The 25015-nt window shown below is 35.9% G+C and overlaps 1 protein-coding gene across 2 annotated transcripts in view; it reads left to right on the top strand.

The window, feature by feature from the left end:
* The window catches only part of GPATCH2 (G-patch domain containing 2), a 150108-nt gene that overhangs the window by 114840 nt on the left and 10253 nt on the right, over positions 1 to 25015 (top strand). For both annotated transcript variants that reach the window (XM_037496550.2, XM_037496551.2), the window contains exons 8-9: positions 2199 to 2263; positions 20454 to 20542. In XM_037496550.2, the coding sequence (XP_037352447.1) occupies positions 2199 to 2263; positions 20454 to 20542 (154 nt within the window). The remainder of the gene's footprint in view (positions 1 to 2198; positions 2264 to 20453; positions 20543 to 25015) is intronic.

Genomic DNA, 25015 nt, shown 5'->3' on the forward strand with positions numbered 1-25015 from the left:
TACTAGAGGTTGGACATGCAGACAGACTAAATAACTTAAACCAGGTGCAAAGAGGAGCAAGAACGAGGGACATACTGCAAGCTACAAAGTTCAGGAAGACTGGGACATGTAATTTAGAAGGAAGAAGGTTAGATTCAAGGAGGAAGTGTAATAAACTATGAGTTTAGAAATGTAATTTAATTGCAAGGATCGTGAAAGCCTTGGAAAACATCTTGGGCTTATCTGAAGAGAATAATGAAATCAGATCTAATTTTAGAATTGTTGGCTATTGGGTACAGAATGGATTAGTGGGAGCAAAACTAGAGGCAGAAAGGCCAGTTGGGAGGCTGTTAGAGGTGAGGGAAATGATGTTCTGGACTAGGATGGTGGGAGGGGTGGAAAGAAGTAGATATTTAAGAACCATTTAATATATGTTAAGATAAGACTTTCCTGGAAGAATCAATGATTTAATTATGTTCTTGCGGATCTATTTAAGTTCTATTTCTTCTCAAAGAAACTTCTCAAAGATGACCAAGGTCATTAATAATGGAGTCTAACTTATGTCATTAAGCAATACAAAGTAATTTCATTTGAAGTTATTGATACTTTTGGTCAGACCATACCCATGGACCAACAGGTTTATTTTGTTATAAAGAGAATTATAATTGCGCATTTAAACCATGTTCTCAGCACATCTTGTGTTCTGGTCATGGTCCTAAGCATTGTACATGGCTTATTTTATTTAACACTCACAGCAGCCTTATAGGTAGATATTATTATCTACGTTTTACAGATAGAGACAGGGACTCAACCAGGTGAAGTACTTTGCCTTGGGATACACACCCTATAAATGATAGATCCATTTTTAAAAATGTAGTAACTTGAGCTACTGGCACAGCTGGGATTAGAACCCAGGTCTGTCCTACGTTATTACTTCTAAGATTCTTAGTTTTGTTAGGGTCCTTTTCTAATATGCTGTACAACTTCTTCTTAGCCCAGTCTTGCATGTAATCACATTTCTGCATAAATAAGATAAGCTACAGTTTGAGTGAACACCTAGTAAGGAGTATTGACTAATTTTTTTTTTTTCTTTCCAATTAGTTAGAGTAAAGCAAGTGTGAAGGAAAAAGTAGATGGTGAGACATTTTGAGAAGGCAATTGAATATATATATTTTTTCTAATTATATTTTTCCAAGCCAATAATTTCTTTGAAAAAGAATGTTTTAAGTGTTTTTTAACCATGTTAGGCCAGCAGATACTGAGAAAATAGTATTAGATCTTTTATGTCAGGGTAGGTGAAAAAATATCAAAGTCACAGCTCAATGCTGTGGGGGGCAGATGATAAAGAGGGACCACCCCAGAGGACCAGATAGAGCTGAGTCCTCGACCCCCAGCTTAAGGCCGGTGTCAGCTGACTGTACGTACAGTTCAGCTGCCAGGGAGGCTCTGGGTTGGCGACTCTTACTAACATTTTGACAACAGCAGCAATGGGCAGCTCTAGCATTTGTGATGGTGTTTGGTTTTCTTTTTTTAAAGATTTATTGATTTATACAAGAACCAGGGTACAGGCCAGATGCGCGTGAGGGTGAGAGGATTCACCAGAGACAGAGCGGGCAACAGAGCAGGCAGACTGACAAAATACACTGCTGTGGGGAGCAGCAGGCAAGACAGGAGAGGTCTGCTTCGCCATGTGGGATTCTCGCTGGCCGGCCGCAGAGGCTGTGGACAGCTTCACAGTGCGGCGCTCAACTGCCTGCACCACCAGGGAGGCCCTGTTGGTTTGTTTTTTTTTTTTAATATTTATTTATGCATACAAGAACTGGGGTGTAAGCCAGAGATGTGTGATGGGGGTGTGTGTGTGAGAGGATTCACTAGAAAAGTTGGGGAGTAGAACAGGCAGATCTACTGAAATAACACTGCTGAGGGGAGCAGCAGGTGAGACAGGAGAGATTTGCTCCGCCATGTGGGTAGCTCCCTGGCTGGCTGGAGATCAAACTCGTGCTGTAGTGGCTGAGAGTAGGTTGATAGCGCTGTCTTTAACCCCTGCGCCACCAGGGAGACCCTGATAGTGTTTGTTTTAAGGAAAACAGGTAGAAGAAAAAGTAATGCCACTGAACAATAGTGACCATTTGAATGAGAATACTTTTCTACTTGCCAAATAATATAATGAAAATATTTTTGTTTCTGCAACTTTGTCTTAACACTTTGGATAACATCAGCTTCTGCGAGATAACCGAGCTGAAAGAGGACACAAGAAAAACTGTTCCGTGAAAACAGCCAGCAGGTAAGCCATTCAAAATCACTTTAATGCTGATCATTAAATCATGTGCAATATTTTTCCATACCAATAGGAATTTGGTGAGTTGTAGTTAAGTTGCCTTGGGTTATAAAGAGCCTGCTTAAAGTGTTTTGTGTCCTGTTTATTAGAATCATTTCAGGATTACTGAGCATCAATAGGAAGATAAACCATTTTGTTTGTATTTTAAAAGGCCAGTGAAAAATAAACAATACATTTTTGCAAGAAAAGAAAATGTCTGTCTCTCTTACCTGAATAACATTTACATCAGGGTTTAGGATAATTATTTTATTTTTTTAATTTAAAAAGTAGAATTAATTTCCCTTAATATCCTTTTTAAGCAGCTTTACCTGTAATAGTTTCTTAAAGAGGAATAATCCAAATGTCATTAAATACACAGTAAATAGATTAATAATCTGGGATATACTCATACACTGGATTAATACTCTGCAATAAAAAGGAGTGAAGAATTGATACACATAGCACATTTCTATAGAATTCTAAGAAATGTACACTAACCTCTAGTTGTGGAAACAGTTGTTGCATGCTTGTGGGATGAGGGCGGGGGTACTGGAGGGAAGAATGATACAGGGAAATAAGGAAACTGTTGTGGTGACAGGCATCTTCATTTTGTGCATGGGGACGATGGATTCACAAGTGTATACCTGGGTCAAAGCTTACTGAGTGTACACTTCAATTGTGTGCCATTGGCTTATGTCAAACCTTTTATTTTCTAAATTTCAGTATCTAATGTTGTACTTCTTAAATTGAAAATATCTTTCCCTCTGCCTTCATCTCATTTTAAAAATCAATTAAATAAGTTCATGTTATTTTTCATGCATGACCTCTGATTAGCTCCGGAAAGTTCTGTATAGCCTTCCCAAATTGAAAGTCAGTAAAACATGAAGCAACGCTGGATGCTCAGTGATGTGCCCTTCCCAAAAGGATAGGTCTTATTTTCCTGCACACTTCATGTTTGCAATCATCTTCGTGATTCTAAGAATTCATACAAAAAGGTTGATAGTTTATCTCAACGTTATTGGATTGTCTGTATCATGGCAGAGCCTTCCCTTTTAAGATCTGGTGCTTTTTTTATTTCATTTGAAATTTCCTGAGCCACCTTCTTTACATGATGTGCACCATTCACTATTCGGAAACAGAAAGATTAAAGGATCTAGAGGTCTGATAAATAGTTTGAAATCAAGGAAAAATCTTTTTATCGCGAACATTATTAAATTTTACTTTGCATTTAAAAATGTGTTTTAGAAACTTTTTTTAATTTACATTTACTTAATTATTAGAGACCTACATTTTTCCTCAATCTAATGTTAAAATAATTTGATAGGGCAGCTTCTGCAGTGCCGGGTCGATTCCCGGCCGGCCAGGGATTCCCATATGGCACAACAGACTCTCTCCTGTCTCACCCGCTGCTCCCCTCAGCAGTGTATTTCGGTCCTTCTGCCTGTTTTGCTCCTTGTGAATTCTCTCACCTCCCCCTACCCCCTGTGCCTCTGGCCTGTACCCCAGTGCTTGTATAAATAAATAAATCTTTAAAAAAATAAAAAATAAAATGATTTGATAATCCCTGAATACTAGGCGCTCTGATTTCTTATGTTACCAACTAGTGGTGAGGAGAGAGATGCTTATTTTTCTTTGCTGTCTTGCATCAGTAGTAAAACAAATCTCCTAAAGTGAAAAAATGACAAAAGATTAAATCAGAGAATCAAAACAAATTCCAAATTCCATCACACACACACATACACACATTTGTGTCAGTCTTCTTCCATCAGGTTAAAAAGAACCTCCTTATTTGCATTTATTTTCACCCAATGATAGAGCTAACTGTATTTTGTTGCAGATGTAACAAATACAATTACAGCTGTTCTTTATTTGAACTTCTAAATATCCAAAGATGTTCAAGGATTCAGTTTGCTCAGTTTTCCCCACAGTGTCATCTATTATTTGGAAAGGAGACCTAATTTGCAACAAATATGAAACTATTTGTCATTTTGCAGGTTTGCCAAAAATAAATGAAACTATTAATTACTACATTTTTGAGCAGCTGTTAATAAACTGGGATAGGATAACTGTTCATTAGAGTATTGGCTAATGGCATGGACTGTATTTGTTTAGTGTTGCTTTTCACGGAAATGCATCAACAAAATTAAATGTATCAACAAAAGTAAGTGGTGCTTTATTTTAATTATTTAGGATGATAAGTTACCCATCACATGTTGGTAAATTTAGGAGTTTCAAACAAGTCCTCCTTTGTTGTATTAAAACTAATGATTCAACACCATATTTTAAAAGCAGGTTGCATCACTGAGCATTTTATATTTTAATGCCTTTTATAGTTGTATGTCTAAAATAATGGTTTGATAATGTTCTTAAATACTAACTACTTTAAAAATAAAATTTCTAGTACTTAATTTTTTTATTCCAAACCTAAAATTAGCTTTAAATGTCTTCATTCTAAAATATTTTACCCAATTTTCTGAGTAGAAAAGTGACTTTGGATTATTTTAATGCCTTCATGCCTGTGCATATATGACCAAATAGAAAGTGCTCACATATTCCGTTTAATTAGAATATATACATTCCATATTTGTTTAATTGGAATACATTTAATTGCAAATGTGGTCTAATTAAAACAAAAATTTGAATAGCTTCTAGGTATAGAGGTACTTAGAGAAGAATAATTAGGAACATACCACATACACAACATCAAGTGGTTTCTAAAGGACTTAATCTGTTTAATCTATATGATCAAATTATTACATTGAAAAAAGACACGGTTCTCAAATTGTTGGTTCTCATGCCTCCTGTCCTTTTGGCACCCTGAAATGCTAACTATCATTACAAAAATATTTTACTCCCGATTACAGAGGTATTTTTAAGTTGTGATTATACTAAATAAAATTAGTCATCAACCAGTGAGAATTTTGAGAGGATGTTTTTCAGATTGACATGACTAACCCTCACACAGAAAAAAGGGGGGTAGTTACCATTTGAAAATATGTAATGTGTCCAGTGTTGGATGAACAGAAAAAGCACCAGGTATCCCCTGTAAAACAGGCATTCATTACTATGGCCCCTCTGTTTTGAAATCTGACAGATGAACTGGATATCGTCAAATTACTCAAAGCACGATACCCTCTCACCACTGGAACGGCGGTTACCTTTGGCCACAGTCACTGGTAGTGGAAGGTAGTTAGCATGTGAAAGCAGTCCCAGTGTCCCATATTTGTAGCTGAAATAAATATGTCATCTGAAGTCCATTCCCTTAAGGACAGGTGTCTGTTTCACAGTTGGCATTTTCCAAATTAGTTCTGTGGTTAAATGGGCATGGAAGCAGAACTAACCTTTAACTCCCGGAGACGTTCCCTCAGGAAATGATGGAGGCACCTTCAGGATGGTGTCACAGCAGCTGTATCACTGCCACTTCCTGGGCAGTAACTTCATAATGAGACTGTTTGGGGCTCTGCTCACCCCATGTGTATCTGTGCCAGAATACTCCTCCGAGCAACAAGCATTCCTACGTTATTTGTAAAGGAATGATTGTAAAAATTAATGTTTTCAATCAGCAATATAGTAAACAGTTGCTACTTGTAATTTGCACCTTTCAGATCCCAGAATACACCTAGTAAATACATCTGCCACCTCAGGAATATTTCCCATTTTAAAATACTCCATCATACCTATAGAAGAGAAATTACGTCAACTCTTGAATTTTGAGGTTTGTAATTTTTCAGAATATAACAGGGTTCACCCTGCAATCTACAAAATTCAATTGATATTTATTTAAATATTTTACTTAAAATTTCACAGAAATATTCAAATGTTAAACATTTAACTATTGCTTGTTTTAACTAATTTCAATTACTTCTAAATTATGAGACCATTTAAAAATAAATTTAAAAATCATAAAATAATGTCCCATAGACTGAGAGCAATGTTGTTAAAAGAATCAATTTTTTTATTAGTATTTTTCTTTGCCCTTTCTCTTTAGAAATGTTTTTGCGTCACTCCATTGTGATTTGTTTGTATACCGATATTGTTGGGAATTTACCTTTGTTTCATATACTTCTGATCAATTCCAACTCATACCCAATTATATTACACTAAATTAACATAATTCAACAGATGTTGATATTTAAATGTTTTCTGGCATTCAAATCTTGGACAGCTGTCTTTGAGCTTGGGGAAAAGGCAAACATTTAGAGTTAAATGCTGAACATATGCTTAAATTACTAATTAGAAAGACGGAATAAAAACTATGCATTATCCTTTCTAAGGACATTAAACCTTAAATAGGGATTTCTGTAATCTTTTTACATGAAGTTATAGTCCAGAGGTATATACAGAATAGAAACATAGACTTTATGGATAACTTACTTAGTCTCAATTTAGTCACTTAAAGTGACTAGTCACTAAGATGTGAAAGTCTTAGTACTATGACTATAATGTTATTGTGCTATAATGACTTAGTACTGGCAATTTTAAGAGTTGAAAAGATGCCTTTTTACTTGCAATGTCAGAATGGTAAAAACCTGGTTCTAACAATATTTTATCATGGAAAAATTAATCGTTAATCATATGTAAAAAGAAAGAACAATATGGAGTCAATATATCTGTCAGCTGGCTTAGATCATAAACAGTGTATGGCCAGTCTTGTTTCTTCTGTATCTTCTTCCCCTACTCTAAAACTCAGCTATCATATTATTTCCACTGAAATATATCAATGTGTTTCTCTAAAATATAACTTCCTCTTTAAAAAAGCCTTTTGTCTATTTTTAAAAAATAGCACCATCGCCACATCTATTAAAAGGGCAATAATTTAATATACTTATATGTGGGGCTGTGTTTGGATATGCAGTGATAGTCACATTTCCCTGATTATTTTAACATCTTTTATCACATATTTTTTTGCATTCGGACCCAAGTGAGATCTGTCTATTATAACTGGTTGATATATATCTCTTATGTTCCCTTTGATCGGTAAGTGCCCTCCATCTTTTTTCCCCTTCGTATTTGTTATTGAAGTCAGACTAGTTGTCCTATAAAGTTTGCCACATCTGAGGGATGTTACTGATTATTTACATATGATACCGCTTCACATATTTCTCTGTCCCTTATGTTTGTATTTAGAGCTAGAGAATTAATTAGATTCAGGTTCAGTGTTTGTTTTGTTTTATTTTGGCAATGCTTTTGCAGGAGTGATACTGCATGCTTCTCTCACTTCTCTATCTCTTCGTACAATTTCTCATCCATAATCATGATTCCTTACAAGTTACAGAACGGAGGTGATGTGCTCATTCTATCATTTTGCTTCTCTTTACCAGTTGGATTACTTCTATGAACTGTGCCCCCTTGATGACTTTGAGGTACAGATCCTATAGGAAGAGCAAGATAGATACTTGACATTTCCCCTTAGTTACCACTGTTCAGAATTAATGGGCTCCTTACATTTTCCAAAAGTTACCCCTAAAAGTTTACCCTACTTTGTTTTTAACTGTGATTTCAATGCATTTGGTGTGTTTCAGCCTGCTAGTTATGATTCTAAATGATGTTATAATTAGCTCATCTCTAGCCACTGGAAGATTATTTTAGTCGGTTCCTGAGTTTGTTCCCATGCTACTAGTTTTTGCTTTCCAGTGTGTTTATATTTTTAAGGCTTTTGTTTGGACCTTTCCCAGCCTAGACCAAAATCAGTTATTTCTTTAGGAAGTGCTGATTCATTTGCTGTGAAATAGTTTTTGAAACCACAGTCTGGGTGTTAGGGATATCATTGTTTCTAGGTCATTTCAGAGAAATGAGTTTGAATTTTTTTTTCTTTTAAGAAAAAAATATACGGACCCAAACTGAGAATTGCAGTTCAAATCCAGAACTTCATTGTTTTCATATTTTCTTTCATTGATTTTAATTTTTTTTTAATATTAAAGCTGTTAACTCTCAGTGACACTCTAGTGATTATTTCTTTTATTTACTCCATCATATACACATAGTAGGGATGCCGATAAAATAATTACAGAAAAACCATTTTTAAGAATTTTCCTTTTTCTTTTATTTTTGTACTGAATTATATTTCGGTAAGAATGGACAGTCATATTGCTGGGTGTGAGAGTTACTTGAAACGGTTTTTCTCTATGTATAGCTATGCTCATGTATAATTAGGTTCACTGGCTTTATTTTAATTTTCAGAAGCTGCTTTTTAAAATATTTAATTTTACTTTATAAAAATATAAAAAGTTACTGGTTTCACGATCAAATTTCCATAGGAAATTATTTTCAAAGAAGTCTTAGTTCCTACCTAGTCTCTTCCCTTTATTCCTCCCTTTTTATATAAATCACTATTATTTTGTTGCATTTATGGCTTATCCTCTATTGACTTTTCTATTTTTAAGATAAGCAAATATATCTTTCCTTCTTGCTTGCTCAGTACTTTTCCATTTTCTTTGCACTCACTCTGCTATGTCATTCTGACTTTTAGGAAAGTATTTTTTTCCCTTGTAATTACTTTTATATTAATACCTTTATATAACAGCTTTAGTCCCTGTCCCCTTGGGAGGCAGTTTGCCCAGGTTCCCTACTATAAGCAGTAGTGAAGTTAGCTAGTAACCTATTTTGCCCTTCTCATTCCTCACCAAAGCACTTGATTTGAAGTAAATATTAATCTGCTATCACTTATAAGGTGGTCAGCAAATTTATTCTATTTTTCCTATATATTTTTCACTTCTCTCTGTTTTTATGTAGTTGTAGGTGATAGACAGCATATAGCCATTTAATATACAATCTAGTTAATTGCAGATACAGTTTTAATTTTAGATTCATTCAGTTTTAATTCTACAAATGAATTTGTGTTTAAAGACTTCCATCAGATCTTAAGTTAAAATTTCTTTATTCTTTTTTGTTTAGTATTTATTCACTAGTTGATTTTGTTAACCAACTCAGTTGGTCCATTCTTTTGGGTTGTGTGGGGGACAAATAGAAGACACTACCGAGATGGGTGCACAAAGGACAAGAATTTATTTGTTTGTGTCTTATTAATCCCCATCCTCTTTGACTAGTAATTGTCCAGGATATTTGACAGACAAAAAAACTAGCATTTCAAAAACATTGTGTGGAGGAGGCAGTAAGGTGAAGTTACCGAGTATTGTTTAATGTGAGAGGGTGTCCTCAGAAATGTCTTTTCTTCCCACTGTGTCAACTTCAGGTCCTTATCTTCAGCTTTGGAGGGCTGTGAAAAACATATACCTTCAGGCAAACTTGAAAGCTTATCAGATATGTGATTCTTATTTCATTTAGGTTTTATTTATGGTCAAGATTGTGTACAAGGTGACCTATACCTGGTGAAGTAGGCCAACAGGTTATTAATGATCTATGACCTCTATCTTTGAAGGTCAATTTGAACAGATATCACAATCCATGGCTCATGGATTAAAGTGACACTTTAATTGTCTGAAATTTGTCATTCCATGGTCCTGTTTGAAACCTTGTTTTCATCGTCTGATATAGTCTAGTTTTCTCTTGTATGTATGTGACTTGCTTTTGCCAGGATGCTCAACAGATATTTTCCTTTTATCAAAGTCCAATAGTTGGACTATTAGTCTGATGTTAATCACTATGTATTTCTCTCCACAGATAAAGTATCTTTCAATAGGTAGGTTTGATTATTTTTAACTAAATATCAAGATTTTATCCCATTATAATTCTTCATATTTACTTCATTTCATTGCTTTGGTTTTATTTTTAATTCCTATTACACATACATTGGTTCTTCTTTGTCTTCTGTAGCTATCACATTCTCTTTAATCTTTTTGTTTCTTTTTTTAATTGTTAATTTTATCCTTTGTATTTTCGATTTTCAATATATTGTCATATTCTACTTCTCTATCATATTTTTTCACATCTGTGTTCTAGTTTAATGTCATTTCAAATTGTCCTTCTGAATGCTCTCTTCTGCTATTTGTTGTTATCCAGGAGTATGTGGCTATGCTGACATGTTATTTTATAGATTCATAAATAACAATGTCACTGCCACCACATTCCCAGAATGTTCTAATTATGACATTTCTTTTAGAATTATAGGAGTCCAGGACTTCGACATAATGTGCTGATTTTAAGTAAGTAGTTAGAGTAGTAAGTTGTCAGAGTTGCCTTTCTTCACTGATACACTTAGCATATTATGATTTTCTAATCTCTTAGTAAGCTATCTTCTGTGTTTCTTTTTTAAAAAGATCTTGGTAAATTACTTACACACCTTTAAGGACCTTTACACTGGGCCAGGTGATGCATATGATCTCTGCATTCCAGGGTCATATGTCCTATTTAGGAAAACCTGGGTACTAACCTGTATTCCTTTCAGTCTCTCATTCTGTCCCCTTCATTAATTCTCCACAACATAGCCAGAGTGACACTGGAAAACCCAAATCTGTTTCTGTGTACTTAAAGGTTCTCTAAGGCTTCCATTTCCTTTAGTATCAAGTCCAAAACATGACTTGCAAGGCTTTGTTGGTCTGATTTTGCTCACTGTTCCAGCTTCATCTCCAATTACTCCCTACCTTGAATACTACAGTCCAACTGATACGAATTTGTTCCTAAAATAAACTGTGCACCCTCTACAGTAGAATATAAGGCTCAGGAAAGTTTCTAAAGTGCCACAGGTACTCACTTTATGTCATCAGTTGGTTCTTGGAAACTGCAACTTTAAGCAAACTAGGTATAACTAAAGTAGTTCCTTGAATAACATCCTTTCATTCAAATGTCAGCTTTTTAAAAATCAGCTTTATAATGAAACTATATTGAAGGAATTAGAAAAGACATTATCTGAGGACTTGCTGTGATGTGGGAATTCAGCTTGATGATCTACAACTTGGTATACTGTCTTCTTTTGTGTTAGTATAAATGACACATTAGTATGTTATTTGTAAAATTTAGACTTACTAGCTAATAATAACTCTTATACAATCCCTCTATTCTCTTACACTCTAACAACAAAATATATTCTGGCCTACAGATTTTCTCTACTTCTTTGGACTTAATGATTGTAGGTAAGGGACAGTTGCCAAGTTATATAGCATTCAATTGATCATGTACAAATTCCCTTCATCTTTGGGAAATATGAATATGCTGTGAGCCACATATTCATTAACTCTCTATAAGACCAGTTCTACTATTACCTCCATTTTGCAGATAGGAAAGGCAAGGCACAAAAAGATTAAATAGTTTGCCCAGCTTCACACTGGTTGTTAGGTCACAGAGGAAGATTCAAAATTCATCTCTTTTGACTCTAGTCCACACTCTTAATTACAGTGCTTTACTACCTGTCAAAGCAAAAAGATATGTAGAAAAGGACAGCCAAGGAAAAAGGGTTTAAATGTACTACCTAATATACAGGTGTTGACTTATAGCAGTGCACACCTGAGACTTATATAATGTTACAATGCCGTGTAATATTGGCCTTCATCTTAAATGGAGAAGTGGTATGGCAGTTCCAGAGTCAAGAGCACTAACCATTATACCATGGAGCCCTCCTGGCATGACATTCTTAATATTTTTAAAGCTGCATTTTCAGTGGATTCTTAGCTTCTAATTATTAATGAAACAGGTCAGATTGTCAAAAATAAAATAAAATATTCTATCTAAATTGTTTGGAGTAGTTCCCATCTTTTATAGAATACCAAGTTTAACTCATTTAATTTCCCAAATTACCTTATGTGGTGGATTGTCTTATTATCCCCATTTTACATATGAAGAAACAAGAGTTAAATGATTTTCCCAGATTAAAGCTGTAGTTTTTACAGCAATATATATATATTTTTAAAGATTTATTTATTTTTATACAAGAACTGGGGTACAGGCCAGATGCGTGGGAGGGTGAGAGGATTCACCAGTGACAGAGCGGGGAACAGAACAGGCAGACTAAAGAAATACATTGTTGAAGGGAGCAGGCGGTCAAGACAGGAGAGGTCTGCCATGCCATGTGGGATTCTCGCCGAGATCGAACCAACACTGCAGAGGCTGCGGACAGCTTCACAGTGCGGCGCTCAACCGCCTGTGCCACCAGGGAGGCCCAGCACTATATATATATTTTTTTTCTAGGTCTTATTTCAAAGATATATAATTATTAACTGGACTGTTTTCTAAAATCTAGCATCTTGTTTTTAGGGAAAACTGTTGACTCCTCTAAAATTGCAATCTTAAAATATTATTTATCTATATATTATTCAGAAAAGGAAGTGGGGCCTCCCCGGCCCGCCCAGCTAGGGTCTCATGTGGCGCTCAGACCTCTCCTGCCGCCTGCCGCTCCCCTCAGCAGTGTACTTTGACCGTCTGCCTGTTCTGCTCCCTGCTCTGGCTCTGGTGAATTCTCTCATCCTCCTGCAATTCTGACTGTACCCAGTGCTTGTATAAATAAATAAATAAATAAATAAATAAATAAATAAATAAATAAATCTTAAAAAAAAAATAGAAAAGGAAGTGACAGCATCTTGAAACAATGACTGATGTGATTGCTGTATGAGTATTTGGCATTTTGTTTCTGAAATTTAAAAAAAAATAAGAGCTTGCATTTTTTTAAAAGAAATGCATATATGAGAAGAGGAAAGATGTAGTTTATATTTGAAATTAATTTTGTAGGGTGTTTCTCCATGGATATTTAAAAGCTATTGATCTTTGATCTTTTAAATATAGAAATAGCTCTGAATTACCAAAATTGTAGGATTTTTTTTTTTTTAAGAAAAGGTATTTTTTTTTTTTGCTTGTTTTTAGACTTTGGTTGTTTTTTTTTTATATTTTATTGGGTAAATTTGATAAGTAATATTGTGTAAATTTAGATGTACCATATGTTACTTTGATACTCTATAACTTTGTAATATAATTGCTTTTATAGCAGTGTTTATCAGATTTCATTCTTTTTTATTGAAATGACATTTGCATTATAACATTATATAAGTTTCAGGTGTATATCATTGAAATTTGATGGCAAAATTAATCCTAAATATAAGCTAATGCACTCCAACTTTGCAAGTGCTTCTACTGAATTGAATTAGGAGAACTCCGAAGGACTCTTTCTCCTGATTACTGAACATTAGTGTTCATGTAGCCATCACAAGCTTCCTGATACCTTACCTAGCTATTACAGTATATTTCACAGTCCAGTAAACATTTGCTAACAAGTCTGTAAAAGCTTTATGGACATAATGTTCATTCATCTGCCAAAAATTATCATGGAAGAGGAGGAACTGAAAGGATTCTTTTCATAAAGTTATACGTAGTGAAATGTAAAATTATGTAGAAAGGGAAACACTTTAGAATTAAGGCACCTGCATATACTTTAAAAGCTTGCTTATATGGGCTGTTTGAGTTTGCAGAATTTTTTATCACAGAGTGCAAGATACAGACTGAATTAGTTCTCTATTTCCATAAGTCTGCATTTGTTCATTATATAAATAGGAACCTCAATTAAGAAAGTCTTGATTGTCATAAAAAACAAATTACTATAAAAATTCTGGCAGACCTTGTTAAATCTCACTTAATAACTGTTTAATAAGTTTCTGATATTGACAAGACTGTAAGGTCTAAGGGAAATTTGCTTGAAGGCCCCACTGCCTTCAAGGAGTATGTAGGGTAGCTATCATATTCGTGCACATATATAGCTATAATTTAGATGGAAAACATTGTTTTCTCTAAGGATTGATAGATTTTTCTGGCACTGGCACTCAGAAAAGGCTACAAAAAGGAGATGGCATTTCAACTGCATCATAGATTTCCATTTGAATTCCACCAATAAACACTAATTTAACCTTAATTCATGTGAGCCTGTATTAAGTGGTAGTGCTGCCTGACATATTCCTAAGTAGAACTAACTCCTTACATATTCCAGAAGTTCCAGGCATTCTTACTTATAATTAAAATACCTAGTCCTTATTACCTCCTCAATATGAATATATAAGAGGTGATCATTTTCCTTCACTCTTTATTGGTCAGCAGATGTACATCACAGCGCATAGGATTATGGCATTACCCCAAATCCTCTCTCAGCCAACAGAGTCACAGGGCACTTTTCAAAAACCAAGGCTGAGCTCAGTCTTGAGCCTGTGCCTGCCAACTCAATCATGACTGGCGAAGAGGTCCTGAAAGGAGAGCTCCATCCGAAACTGTTGAGAGCACCTGCACACTGGCAGGCTGACCACTATATCCCAGGGTAGAGCCCCAGGCAAGTAACAGGAGGTTCGTGGACATGATGTAAAGAATTGTCCAGCAGGCAGGCAAGCAACATGGAGAGGACCAAGAGCAGCTGATACAGGACACTGGCTGACAGCATTAAAAAGAGCCTCACTCACCAAGTTGCATTTCAGGGACAGCGTATGGAGAGCCCCAAGCAATGACCTAATTCTATAAGAACAAAGATACCAGAAGGTTTATAATGAGATGGGCTAAGTCTGGAATAAATCCAGGGCCCAGTTCCTGGGACAGGAGAACTGAGTTCAGTGCACTGAGTTAAGACTAAACGACCCCTGGTAAAGTCAGTATTGTTCCAAAAGAGCAGAAGGCTTGAAGTCAAATGACCAAAGTTATCTGAAGAAAAGGCTTCAGAACCAAGAGCTGGCTGGGGTGCAGTCCTCAATTGCACATGCAAAGGCTTTTGTGTACAAGAAGAGGTTTTGGGAGAAAACTTTACTAAGACCAAGGAGTTTATGCAATCTTCCTCGTAGTTAACAATTATTTCTGCATGGTGGCACTTAATGTGCATTTTGGTACTCTTAGAAGGGCAGAGAAGTCTGACAGACTTCTAGGTTCTTAGCTAAGACAACCTGTAAATAAAGGCCAAATTATTCACATACACAGGGACATTGTTACAAAGAGGTTCAAAGAAATGACTAAGATGTTTGGTTTAGATATTTTTTTAGAGAAAGAAACTGTAAAACTGTGAGGAGTTAACAGCATAAAGAAAATGTTGATCCCTAAATTGGACAGGAATTTTTCAGTGTTTATTTGTACCAGTAAAACAGGCCCTGAAACCTTGTGATGAGATGTCTTGTTCCCTCCTGGTATGACCACGGTTTACTTCCTGCTTTTAGGAGACAGGGAAGTTCAGAGTCAAGCAACTTTAATACAAAATAATAAATATCCCACTTGGTACATTGGGAGGCCCGCCCTCAGCCCTGATGGTACAAAGCTCTAGTTACTGATGTTCACTTGTTCCATTTGATTTGTTGAGACATCCTGACATGGAATCAGGGGAGGACAGAGTCCTTGGATCTTGAAGAGGAAGTTTACACAGGACTGGATTTTCCAGGCCCCAACCTTCTCTCGGCCACCCACTTGCTCCTGCAATGACACCAGACCTGCTTCATTTCTGTGCGGCTGATGCCCTGTCCAGGCCTATATTTTTCTAAGTGACAGTGAGTGTTCTTGCCAAATGCCAGGGTCCGTAGTCACATCTGTTTCTCTCTCCTCTGCAGCTTGTCTGAGATGGCTAGGGAACACATTTTATCCAGGGGGCAATTTTAACTAGGTCTAATTCCCTGAAAAGCCTCTATTTGTGAATGTGTATAAGCAAGAGACAAGTTCCTATTGTCTTCTCTTTAATATTATGGTGTTTGACACTGCCTGCTTCAGTCCTTGTCAGTCTAGGTCAGAGGCCAGGTTTTCAGGCAAGCTGGCTTTCGCTGGGATTTTTTTGTTGGAGGGTTTTCTGTGTGTGTTTTTGTTTTTTTTTTTTTTACTTTCTTTCCCCCTCTAGATAAAATTACTGCCATTACAGCATTTAAAAGGATGGTGGGGTAAAGTTTGCTTTAAAACAAAACAAAGTCTTCTTTTCTGAGCTGATTTTCTAATATTTAATAGGAAAATTTGCAGAATTAGAACATAGGAAACTGTGTCTCATATCATAACTAATTGATAATGCTTATTAATCCACAACATAAGAACTTTCTTTCTCCTTCCCACTGACAGGTGTTCTCCTCTGATATTAACAACGTCAGTAGTTACGGGGTTATCAGATCTGATTTGTCTCCCCTCTTCTCCTCCCTAACCAAATATTCTAACTGAAACCAATATAGTGATATAGTTGATTGGTAATATCCTTACAGGGCCTTACAAAAGGATCTTAACATTTTCTTGTAACTTTGGTTTTGTTCCTAGCACAATGGATTGTCATTAACACTACAGCAAAATAAAAAAAAAAACAAAACTTGCCGACTATCACCTTGAATAGTAATCAAGTGCTCTGCTTTGCAAAGACAAATGACTCATTTAGACTGAAGCAACAAAGCTGCCTTTGAGACATTCATTGATTTTAAATTAAAAAATAACTGCTATGTTTTACATTAACAGTGACAACTAAGTAACAGAGTAGACCTCTCTTGGTGTTCTTTGTAGCAACTCCATTGCACCTGTCTGAAGGAGAAGGGGGAGGCTTAAATGGGGCAATCTTACTGATCAATAATCCAGATCTCTCAATGTGCTGTAGCAGATAGTCAATTCTTGATAGAATTACTGAAATGCAGCTAGCTGTTTTTCTTATGGCTCAGGTCTTCGGGTTCAATGTACTGACTTTATTAACTTTAACTTGATTCTCCTTGAACCGTTTGTCTGTTTTCCTTTATGTAGCTCTGTGGGGATTGGAGGAGGGCAGTGAATGAAATGTTGTATTCATTTGGTCTATAAAGACACCCAAAAGGGAACTTTTGTTCCAGCAAATGAGAAAAAGCTTTGGAAGAGGGAGTTGTTCCTGGAGTTTATTTTTCACCATCTTTATATCCAGGTTTTCCCAGTAAATTTTAAATAGTCCAAAAATGTCATGTTTTAAAGGCAACAACTAACTCAAGAGAGTGTTTTCAAGCCATCAGAAGATTCCAGTTATGCCCAGCTAGTGCAAGAGGCATATAAGTAAATCCAGAGTATTAATAGCTACAATGAGCAACTACCTGGTATCAGAACTTCAAGTGTTCCTTCTAATTATTTCTAAAAGTGTATTTCTTAAGGCCTCTCCTGGCTGATTGTTGTTAGCTTAGTATGCACCTTAAACATACCTGAGAGGAATAAAATCGGGCTTTGTTTTTATAATAACCCAGCATTAAGACTTTCCATTGACTCCTACCCCTGCCCACACCTCACACAGTGACTCACACAAAGAAGATTCATCTTGAGGCAAGTCTGTATTATTCTATAGTCCTAATTGAGATGGATATCCCTGGAGGAAATGAGTGTCCAGATTACCACTCACCTAGTTACCCTCTTGTCATCAGTCTCAGCTCTGCCCACCCCAGTTTGCTGTCAGCACCCATGAATCTGGCCCACTTCCTCTCTGTCTAAATGGCCTTCGATGGCTCCACGTGGCTATAAAATTCAGTGCCTGCATACAGCACACATGGTGTAGACCATCCATGGCCCAGGCCCAGCACTCTGCCACCATATTTTATAAAGATTTATTTATTTATTTATACAAGCACTAAGTACAGTCAGAAGCGCGGAGGGTGAGAGAGAATTCACCAGAGCCAGAGCAGGGAGCACAGCACACAGACTGACAAAACACACTGCTGAGGGGAGCAGCGGGCGCAGCAAGAGAGGTCTGCGCGCCATGTGGGACCCTCGCCGACAGCCGGGGATCGAACTGGTGCTGCAGAGGCTGCCGGCAGCTTTGCAGCCCAGCATTCAACCGCTGCGCCACCTGGGAGGCCCTCTGCCACCATATTTTATAATCCCTTCTCTAAACACTGCTCTCTAGACTTCCCGAACTGCTCCTAATTCTCTGCACAGGACAAGCCATCATATAAAAATACTTCCAGGAATAAGTATAGCAAACCTGACCAACAGTGTCTTCAATCCTAAGTATATGTTTTAATAAGAGAGTCAGAAGTAGATGGTCCGTGGGTTGGTTTACACATCGCAATGACAGGCCACACTTCAGAATTCAGATTCCCACTTGATTCCATTTTCAGAAAGTTAATACCTTCCCTTCTACATCAGCTATTCCTGATATCTGAGCTTCTGCAGAAGGTAAACTTGACTCCAGTCCTTTGCTAGGGAAGTTTCAACAGGATCGGAGATATGAAGTGATAATTTTGTACAAAAAGGTAAAATCAAAAGCTTTTACAAGCTTTTATAAGATGAGCATGTGTTTGAAATTTTATGTAATTCATTCATTAATGAGGGAACCAGGCAGATGTTACAAGAGGTTCAAAGGAGGTCAATGAAGCGAGTAAGAAGCATTGAAATGAATGTGCAAATGGATGCAAAACTGGTTTCTCCATAGGCAAGAGGATTTTACTTTCCCTGGACAGAATTAATTTGCATTTTTGTAGACAAGCATTATTTTCCATTGCTTTCAGTTATCTCTAACTTAGAGTTATAAAAAGCTTCCGTGGAGTCAGAATCCAGTGCCTGGGAGGGAGGGTGTACTCTCAAATGTGGTTGTCCATTGAAGCACCAACTTTTGCCTCCAGAGGAAAAGAAGTATATTCAATGTAAGGTGCTTAGAATTGTTTTAAGAACTAAATAATATATTCTCTAGAAATAGCTAATAAGGTTGGTTGTGCCTTCCACTACCACCAGCATCCCTAATTGTCTCACATATTTATGACTTTATCTCCCCAATGAGACTTTAACCGCTTCAGATAATAGGAATGGAACATCCCATTTCCTTTGATCATTTTCACCACCACGCTGGGCTCTTATGCTGTCTGTAGTCGATAGTAGTACATGCTTGCTGAGTGAGTGAGTTCATTCATTTTGTAAAGAAGGATATCTTCTGTGATATTATTGTAGTTTTTGTACAATTTCCATATAGTTTGAAAAAGTAAATGCCATCATGAAATTTATTTTTCTGGGCATATGAGCCAAGATCATACCTCAGTATCCACCAAAACGTTAGTTATGCATGTCAATAAATATGTATTTCACAAGGTTAGCCACTAATTGAATGAACTTTTCTTTGACATTTTAATTATAAACAGAGAAACTGTGCACTCTATACAAACAGAAAACTAAACAGATGCCTGTTTGCTGTTACCTATATTGATGTTTTCTTGATATATTTACTTAATTGTGTAGCGCCCTTGGATTATTCAGATCATTAATTGTACTTTATTTTACACCTTATAAAAAGAACCTATATTTACAGTATTTTTACTCCCCAGCTCTAATTTTTCACTGTATTTAAGCATATACATGTATAAATATATACTTGGTTTTTATCTGAAATTATTTTTTTCTTTAAGGTTTTCCTCTAAGAATGTGGTTATTTTCAAATTGAGTCCTATAAAACTTCAGGATACTACCCAATACCCCCAAATCACTAAAAGAACCTGCTATTAAGCAGGCCTCATTTCTTTCTGCCTCATGATCCGCAGGCACTATCCCAGCCTCAGGTCAGGTGTTATGACCCAAGACATAAACAGAGTTCCTCTATAGTTAGAAGGTTTTTAAATCCTTTCCACCTTTGTGTTAGTTTTTCTTGGGCCACTTTTTAATTTCCAAAACTCTTTTGTTTAGGGAAAAGTCCATGATTAGACAGAACGATGTGCTTCCACCTGGTCCGAGAATAGCAGAAATTCTCAGTTCTTACATGTTGCATCTTTACAAATACATGTTAGCCTGTTTAATAGAAGTAGACCAATATTAAAGCATTCAAGTGATGCTTCTTCACCTAGCTAATAATTAACTAAAGAATTCTAATCATATGAATTACAAGGGAGAACATCACTGTTTCCTTCTATCTTTTCAGCGAATTCACTGCTGCATAATATCCTAAAAGAAATTGATCATACTTTTCCTGTAATAAATGTTGTTCTGACAGTAAAGCATTAGTAACCAATTGATAACCTAGCAACAATATTGTGATCTCTTTAGATAATTAATCTTAGCTATTTTCCTGTCAGAAACAACAGTGCTTGATTTTATGTGGAGCCAGAAAGATTGCCAGTTTTGAAAATTAAAAAGCATTCCTTTTATATTATTCATTCCAGTAACAATTTATGATGGCACATTTAGCTGCTGAACGCTTGTCAACAAACGTAATTATGTTTCGATATAAACAAGATTGGTGGTTTTACTATGCTGCTCCATCTTTGTTGAGAATGTTTTGATTTAGGTTCAGATTATACAAGCTGTGTATTTATCTGTCATTTTTTTCCTCCCTTGTTAATAGTTTTTTTCTGATAATTACTTGTAGGCAAACAAGCATGCATTTAGGATCCTTATGCACGGGAGATATCAAAAGGAGAAGAAAAGCTGCTCCAGTGCCTGGACCTACCACAGCAGGTAAAAAAGAAAGGGGCTGGGGCAAAGCGCCAGCGCACGCATCCGGGTCATCCTGGACAGACTGCAGACAGTGCCCATCACTCACACTGAAGAAGAAGCATGTTTATAAGAAACTCATAGGGCAAAGCATTTGCATTTGGTGTCAGGACAGAGTGCATGTTCTTTGTGTGGATGTTTTGGGCAGCCAATCACTTCAATATTCATTGTGTGCCTGCCCAAATGCAAAACTTTGGGAGAGCCATTCAGGCTACTAAAGGGTCAAAGGCACCATGTCTTTGGCCCCAAGACATTGACAGCTTGGTTGGGAAAACAAGGCATAAAAATTGAGGAAACAGCACGAAATCCCAGCAGAGATTAACAGTAATAAGTTCAGAAGTAAGGGGGCCCAGAACACAAGGTTCCCTGTGGCTAGGTGGGAATTGCACAATGCACATGAACTCTACTGCAGGCTTAGATTGGTCTCTCCTCATGTAGACAACTTTGCCTTAAAATGAACATCTCTCATCACTTCCACCTCAAAACTCGTGTTATTCTAAGGAGTGTGGTACAGGGATATCCACTGCTCAACAGAGCCAAGTCACTAGACCCTGGAAAGGCAAAGGACTCAAGCTCGGGGTTGAAGGGTCTGAATCAGGTTAGTGTGGACTACAAAGTTGCACGTGAGAGCAGTGGTAAAGGAGGCATAGTTAAAGATCGGATATGAGGAAGCCCAGTATTAAAATGTAAACACCTTTAAATGCATACATTGTGCAAAAATGAAAAATGATGTAAAAAATATATAAAATTAAAAATAATAATAAAAAAATAAAATTAAATTTAAAAAAAGAAATTCCCTGAAGTCAGAGAATTTTCAAGATAAAATATTTTTAAATTAAAAAAAAAAAGACTTATCTCCTGATTTCCTAAAGAAAAAATAAAAATGTAAACACCTCGTGAATAGACAACAGCTAACCATAATGGATTTGTATGTAGCAATGTGACTGAAAAAATACTTTCAGTCAATATTACTTGATCATTTACATGGAATGATAACCTTGACCTATAGGTGGGGATTCTTAACTATTCTGATTTATATACTTTTTCTTAACTTCATTTAGGAAGTCTTTTTTTAGGAAAAGTGATTTTTCCCCATGATTATTTACAGAATATGAAAATAAGATTTGTGTCAAGAGGTTAAATAATGAGAAGAAAAAATATATGTGCATATATATATATATATGTTTATATGTAGACATGGTGATTTCAAAGGAAATAAAAAAATGTGAAGGTTGAACCCTCTATTTAGGGGTTCTAGTCTGGATTTCAGATTAAAAATTAAAGAATAGCTTAAAACTGAAGCATTTTTAATACTGTTATCCCATCCACATAAAGAACTACATTATGAAGTCATGCCTATAACTACAAGTACAATATCTGATCTTTATCTTCTAGCTGTATTGAATTTTCAGAATTCAGTGTGATGTGTATTTATATTTATGTAGAATAATACCTTCTACTGTGCACCAGGATTTTCATTATTTCATTTTATCATTGCAACAACATTATGATCCAGGTGTTATCATCATCATACACTATAAAATTAAGATTCAGAGAGGTGTTCAGTTAGCTACCTAAAATGACATAATTATTGAATAGCGAGAGCAGGCTTTGAGCTTAATTTACTTGACTTTCCACAACAACATAATTACAGCCTCTTTGTAAGAATATACTTATAAGGACTATATTATTGCATGAGTGTACTTGTGTCCACTGTTCTATGTCATACATTTCATAGAAGATGCATCTAAATATTAAGGATAATAGAGGTAGAGATACAGAACATTCATTGCAAATACAGAGCATTCATGCTTCTAATATATGTCTTCATATGGGAACATAGAACCACTTTCAGATCAAATACGTGTCATAAGTTCTTCAGTTCAAATCTTTCATAAGGCAGGTGTAGTATTCTTTAATATCCCCATTCCACCTGAATAGTCCCCTGAATTCTTTTATCTTCCAATGATTCGGACATTAGTGGCAGAAATGGCACAAGAACAATCTTAGGAATGTGACTAAAGCACCTTAGTGCCAGCAATAAGGAAGAGAGAATGTCAGGGTCAGGTCCTCATGCTCTGAACATACGTGAAGTGAGAAGGAAATGCATAATGGTTGCAGAGAGGATAATATAATTATTTCTACAAGGTGATTTTGACATTACAACTCAATAACATCAGTGGAGATCATTTATACGGAGCATGGGCATAAACATTAAACTTTAGCCTAAAACATTCATATACTTACACCAGCATATTTCCAGATGTTACATTTTGAAACTGTTGTGATTCTCTTAAAATCAGGACTTTGATTAGATTACTAGATTTTTTCACTTACATGATACAATTTATAGAAAATATAATGCTTTTTTGTAATTACTGAAAAAGTAGTGGAGTAGGAAAATGATGTTTCTCATTTTCAATGCATTTTTAAAATTCAGGCATAACTGCTCCTCTCAAAGTGGAAGAGAATGAGGTTATTTAAAAGTCCTCAGTTTTAAAAAGAATATCTACTAATACTAATGAACCAACTCTAAGGTGAAGATCATTATCCAAATTCAAGTAAGAAATGCTTTTGCATAAATACACTTTGATAATGAGGTTATGAATCCTAGATCATCTCCTCTCTAAAAATTACAATTTTGATATTCTGGAACATAGTCACATAATAAGAAAGACAGTTGTATTTGTAAGCTTTCAAAGTTGAGTTAACAGGTAGAATTATTTCAGAGAGAATATTCTCACCACTTTATAGGCCCTGGCAGACCTCTGGTAAAGCACATTGAATTGAGACAGATTTTCGCAGTTCCTTCTGCCTTTAGTCAGCATTCAGTCGAAGCTGGAAAATACAGGTGAAGATAATGCCCTCTCACATGAAACAGGGATAAGATTTAAAAGACTGGCAATTTGAATATTGTTTAATGATCCTCTGAGACATGTGAAATAGCATGTGATCAAACAGCAAGTTTAGAGAAGATTTACCAAAAAATTGTCAGAAAACTATAATTAGGCACTTTAACTTTGTAATCCCAGTGGATTTATACAGTTTTAGACTCACAAAAAAGCTCTATATTGCATTTATTAAAAGAATATATTTTAAATGATTTTAAGTCCCCTGTGAAATTAGTGGCCCCAAATCTGATGATGTTTACCTGCGGCTGTGTTGAAAATTGACTCTGCCTGTTTCAGCTTTAGTATTGAGGCAGGATTTCAGTGGCTTTATCAGGCTCTCGTCTACCTAGCAGTGTTATCGGTTGAACATTTATTAATTGTGACAGGAACACCAAATTTATTTCAGTGCTTTAGCTTATTTACTGCTCTTTCACCTTTGTATTTTGTATTGACAAAGTAAAATGAATATTGATAAGGTTAGATATTGATTTTTAAATGTATGACTTGTTCTCTGCCTCATTCAAAGTCACATAGCAAAAGATAGTGGATGTCTCGCTAGCAAAGGATGTAGATTTACTATTATAAAATTGAGAACTGTTGAAGCAAGAAGATTTGCCAGCAGAATGCATTTTATAGTTTGAAAAATGTCATCTGTAAAGGTGAAGAAAAGCAGTGAACAAAATAGGAGGAATATTATTAATACATTTTTAAAAGGCAGTCAGCAGTGTTGGTTATGATCTGTGTTTCTGGCAGAAGTCAGAGCTTAGTGAGGACTTGGCAGTAAAAATAATTTAAGTATGTTTATTCAGTTAGTGTGACTAGCATTGTGTTTTTTAATTGTGTCCATTTATATATTACTAAATTCATTGTTGTCCACAATGGAAATTTGCTGTTACTGTTTCAGCTTTCTGCAAAAATAATAACATAATGAAAACATTCATTATCAGACATCAGACTTTATTCTATATATTTTAAATAAGGCAAAGAGCTGCTCATTATATTATAGTTTAATGTCTTGCTACAGATACAGCTCCAGAGTGAACTGTTTTCATGGACTTCCATGTTTTGTGCAAGATGTTACTTTATAGCTTTGTGTGACTTTTTTCCTCCACATCCCACTGATAGTTGAACAGGAAAGTAATCTTTGTGGATATTTACAGCAATAAAGACAGGTTATAGGGCCTCCCCTGGTGGCACAGCGCTGGGTTGCGAGGCTGCCCACAGCCTCTGCAGCGCCAGTTCGATCCCCGGCCACCGGTGAGGGTCCCACAAAAATAAATAAATAATAAATAAATAAATAAATAAATAAAGACAGGTTATAAATCATAGCAGTAGGTGAAGATTTCTTAAAGGTGCGCTTTCAATTAAAAGTCAGAATCAAGAACACAATCAGGAAATGTTTGGTCTACCCCAGGTCGCTCTCAAGGTAATACACTGTTCATTTGTCCAGTAATTTTATTTTTACTTTCCTTTATCATTGGATCTATAAGACCACTGTGGATTATCATATCTCTTCCAGGAGACTTTGGGAAAGGGAGGTATTGTG

The sequence above is a fragment of the Talpa occidentalis genome, unplaced genomic scaffold (assembly GCF_014898055.3).
Source record: "Talpa occidentalis isolate TD23 unplaced genomic scaffold, MPIMG_talOcc4v2.1 talOcc4.8, whole genome shotgun sequence".
NCBI lineage: Eukaryota > Metazoa > Chordata > Mammalia > Eulipotyphla > Talpidae > Talpa > Talpa occidentalis.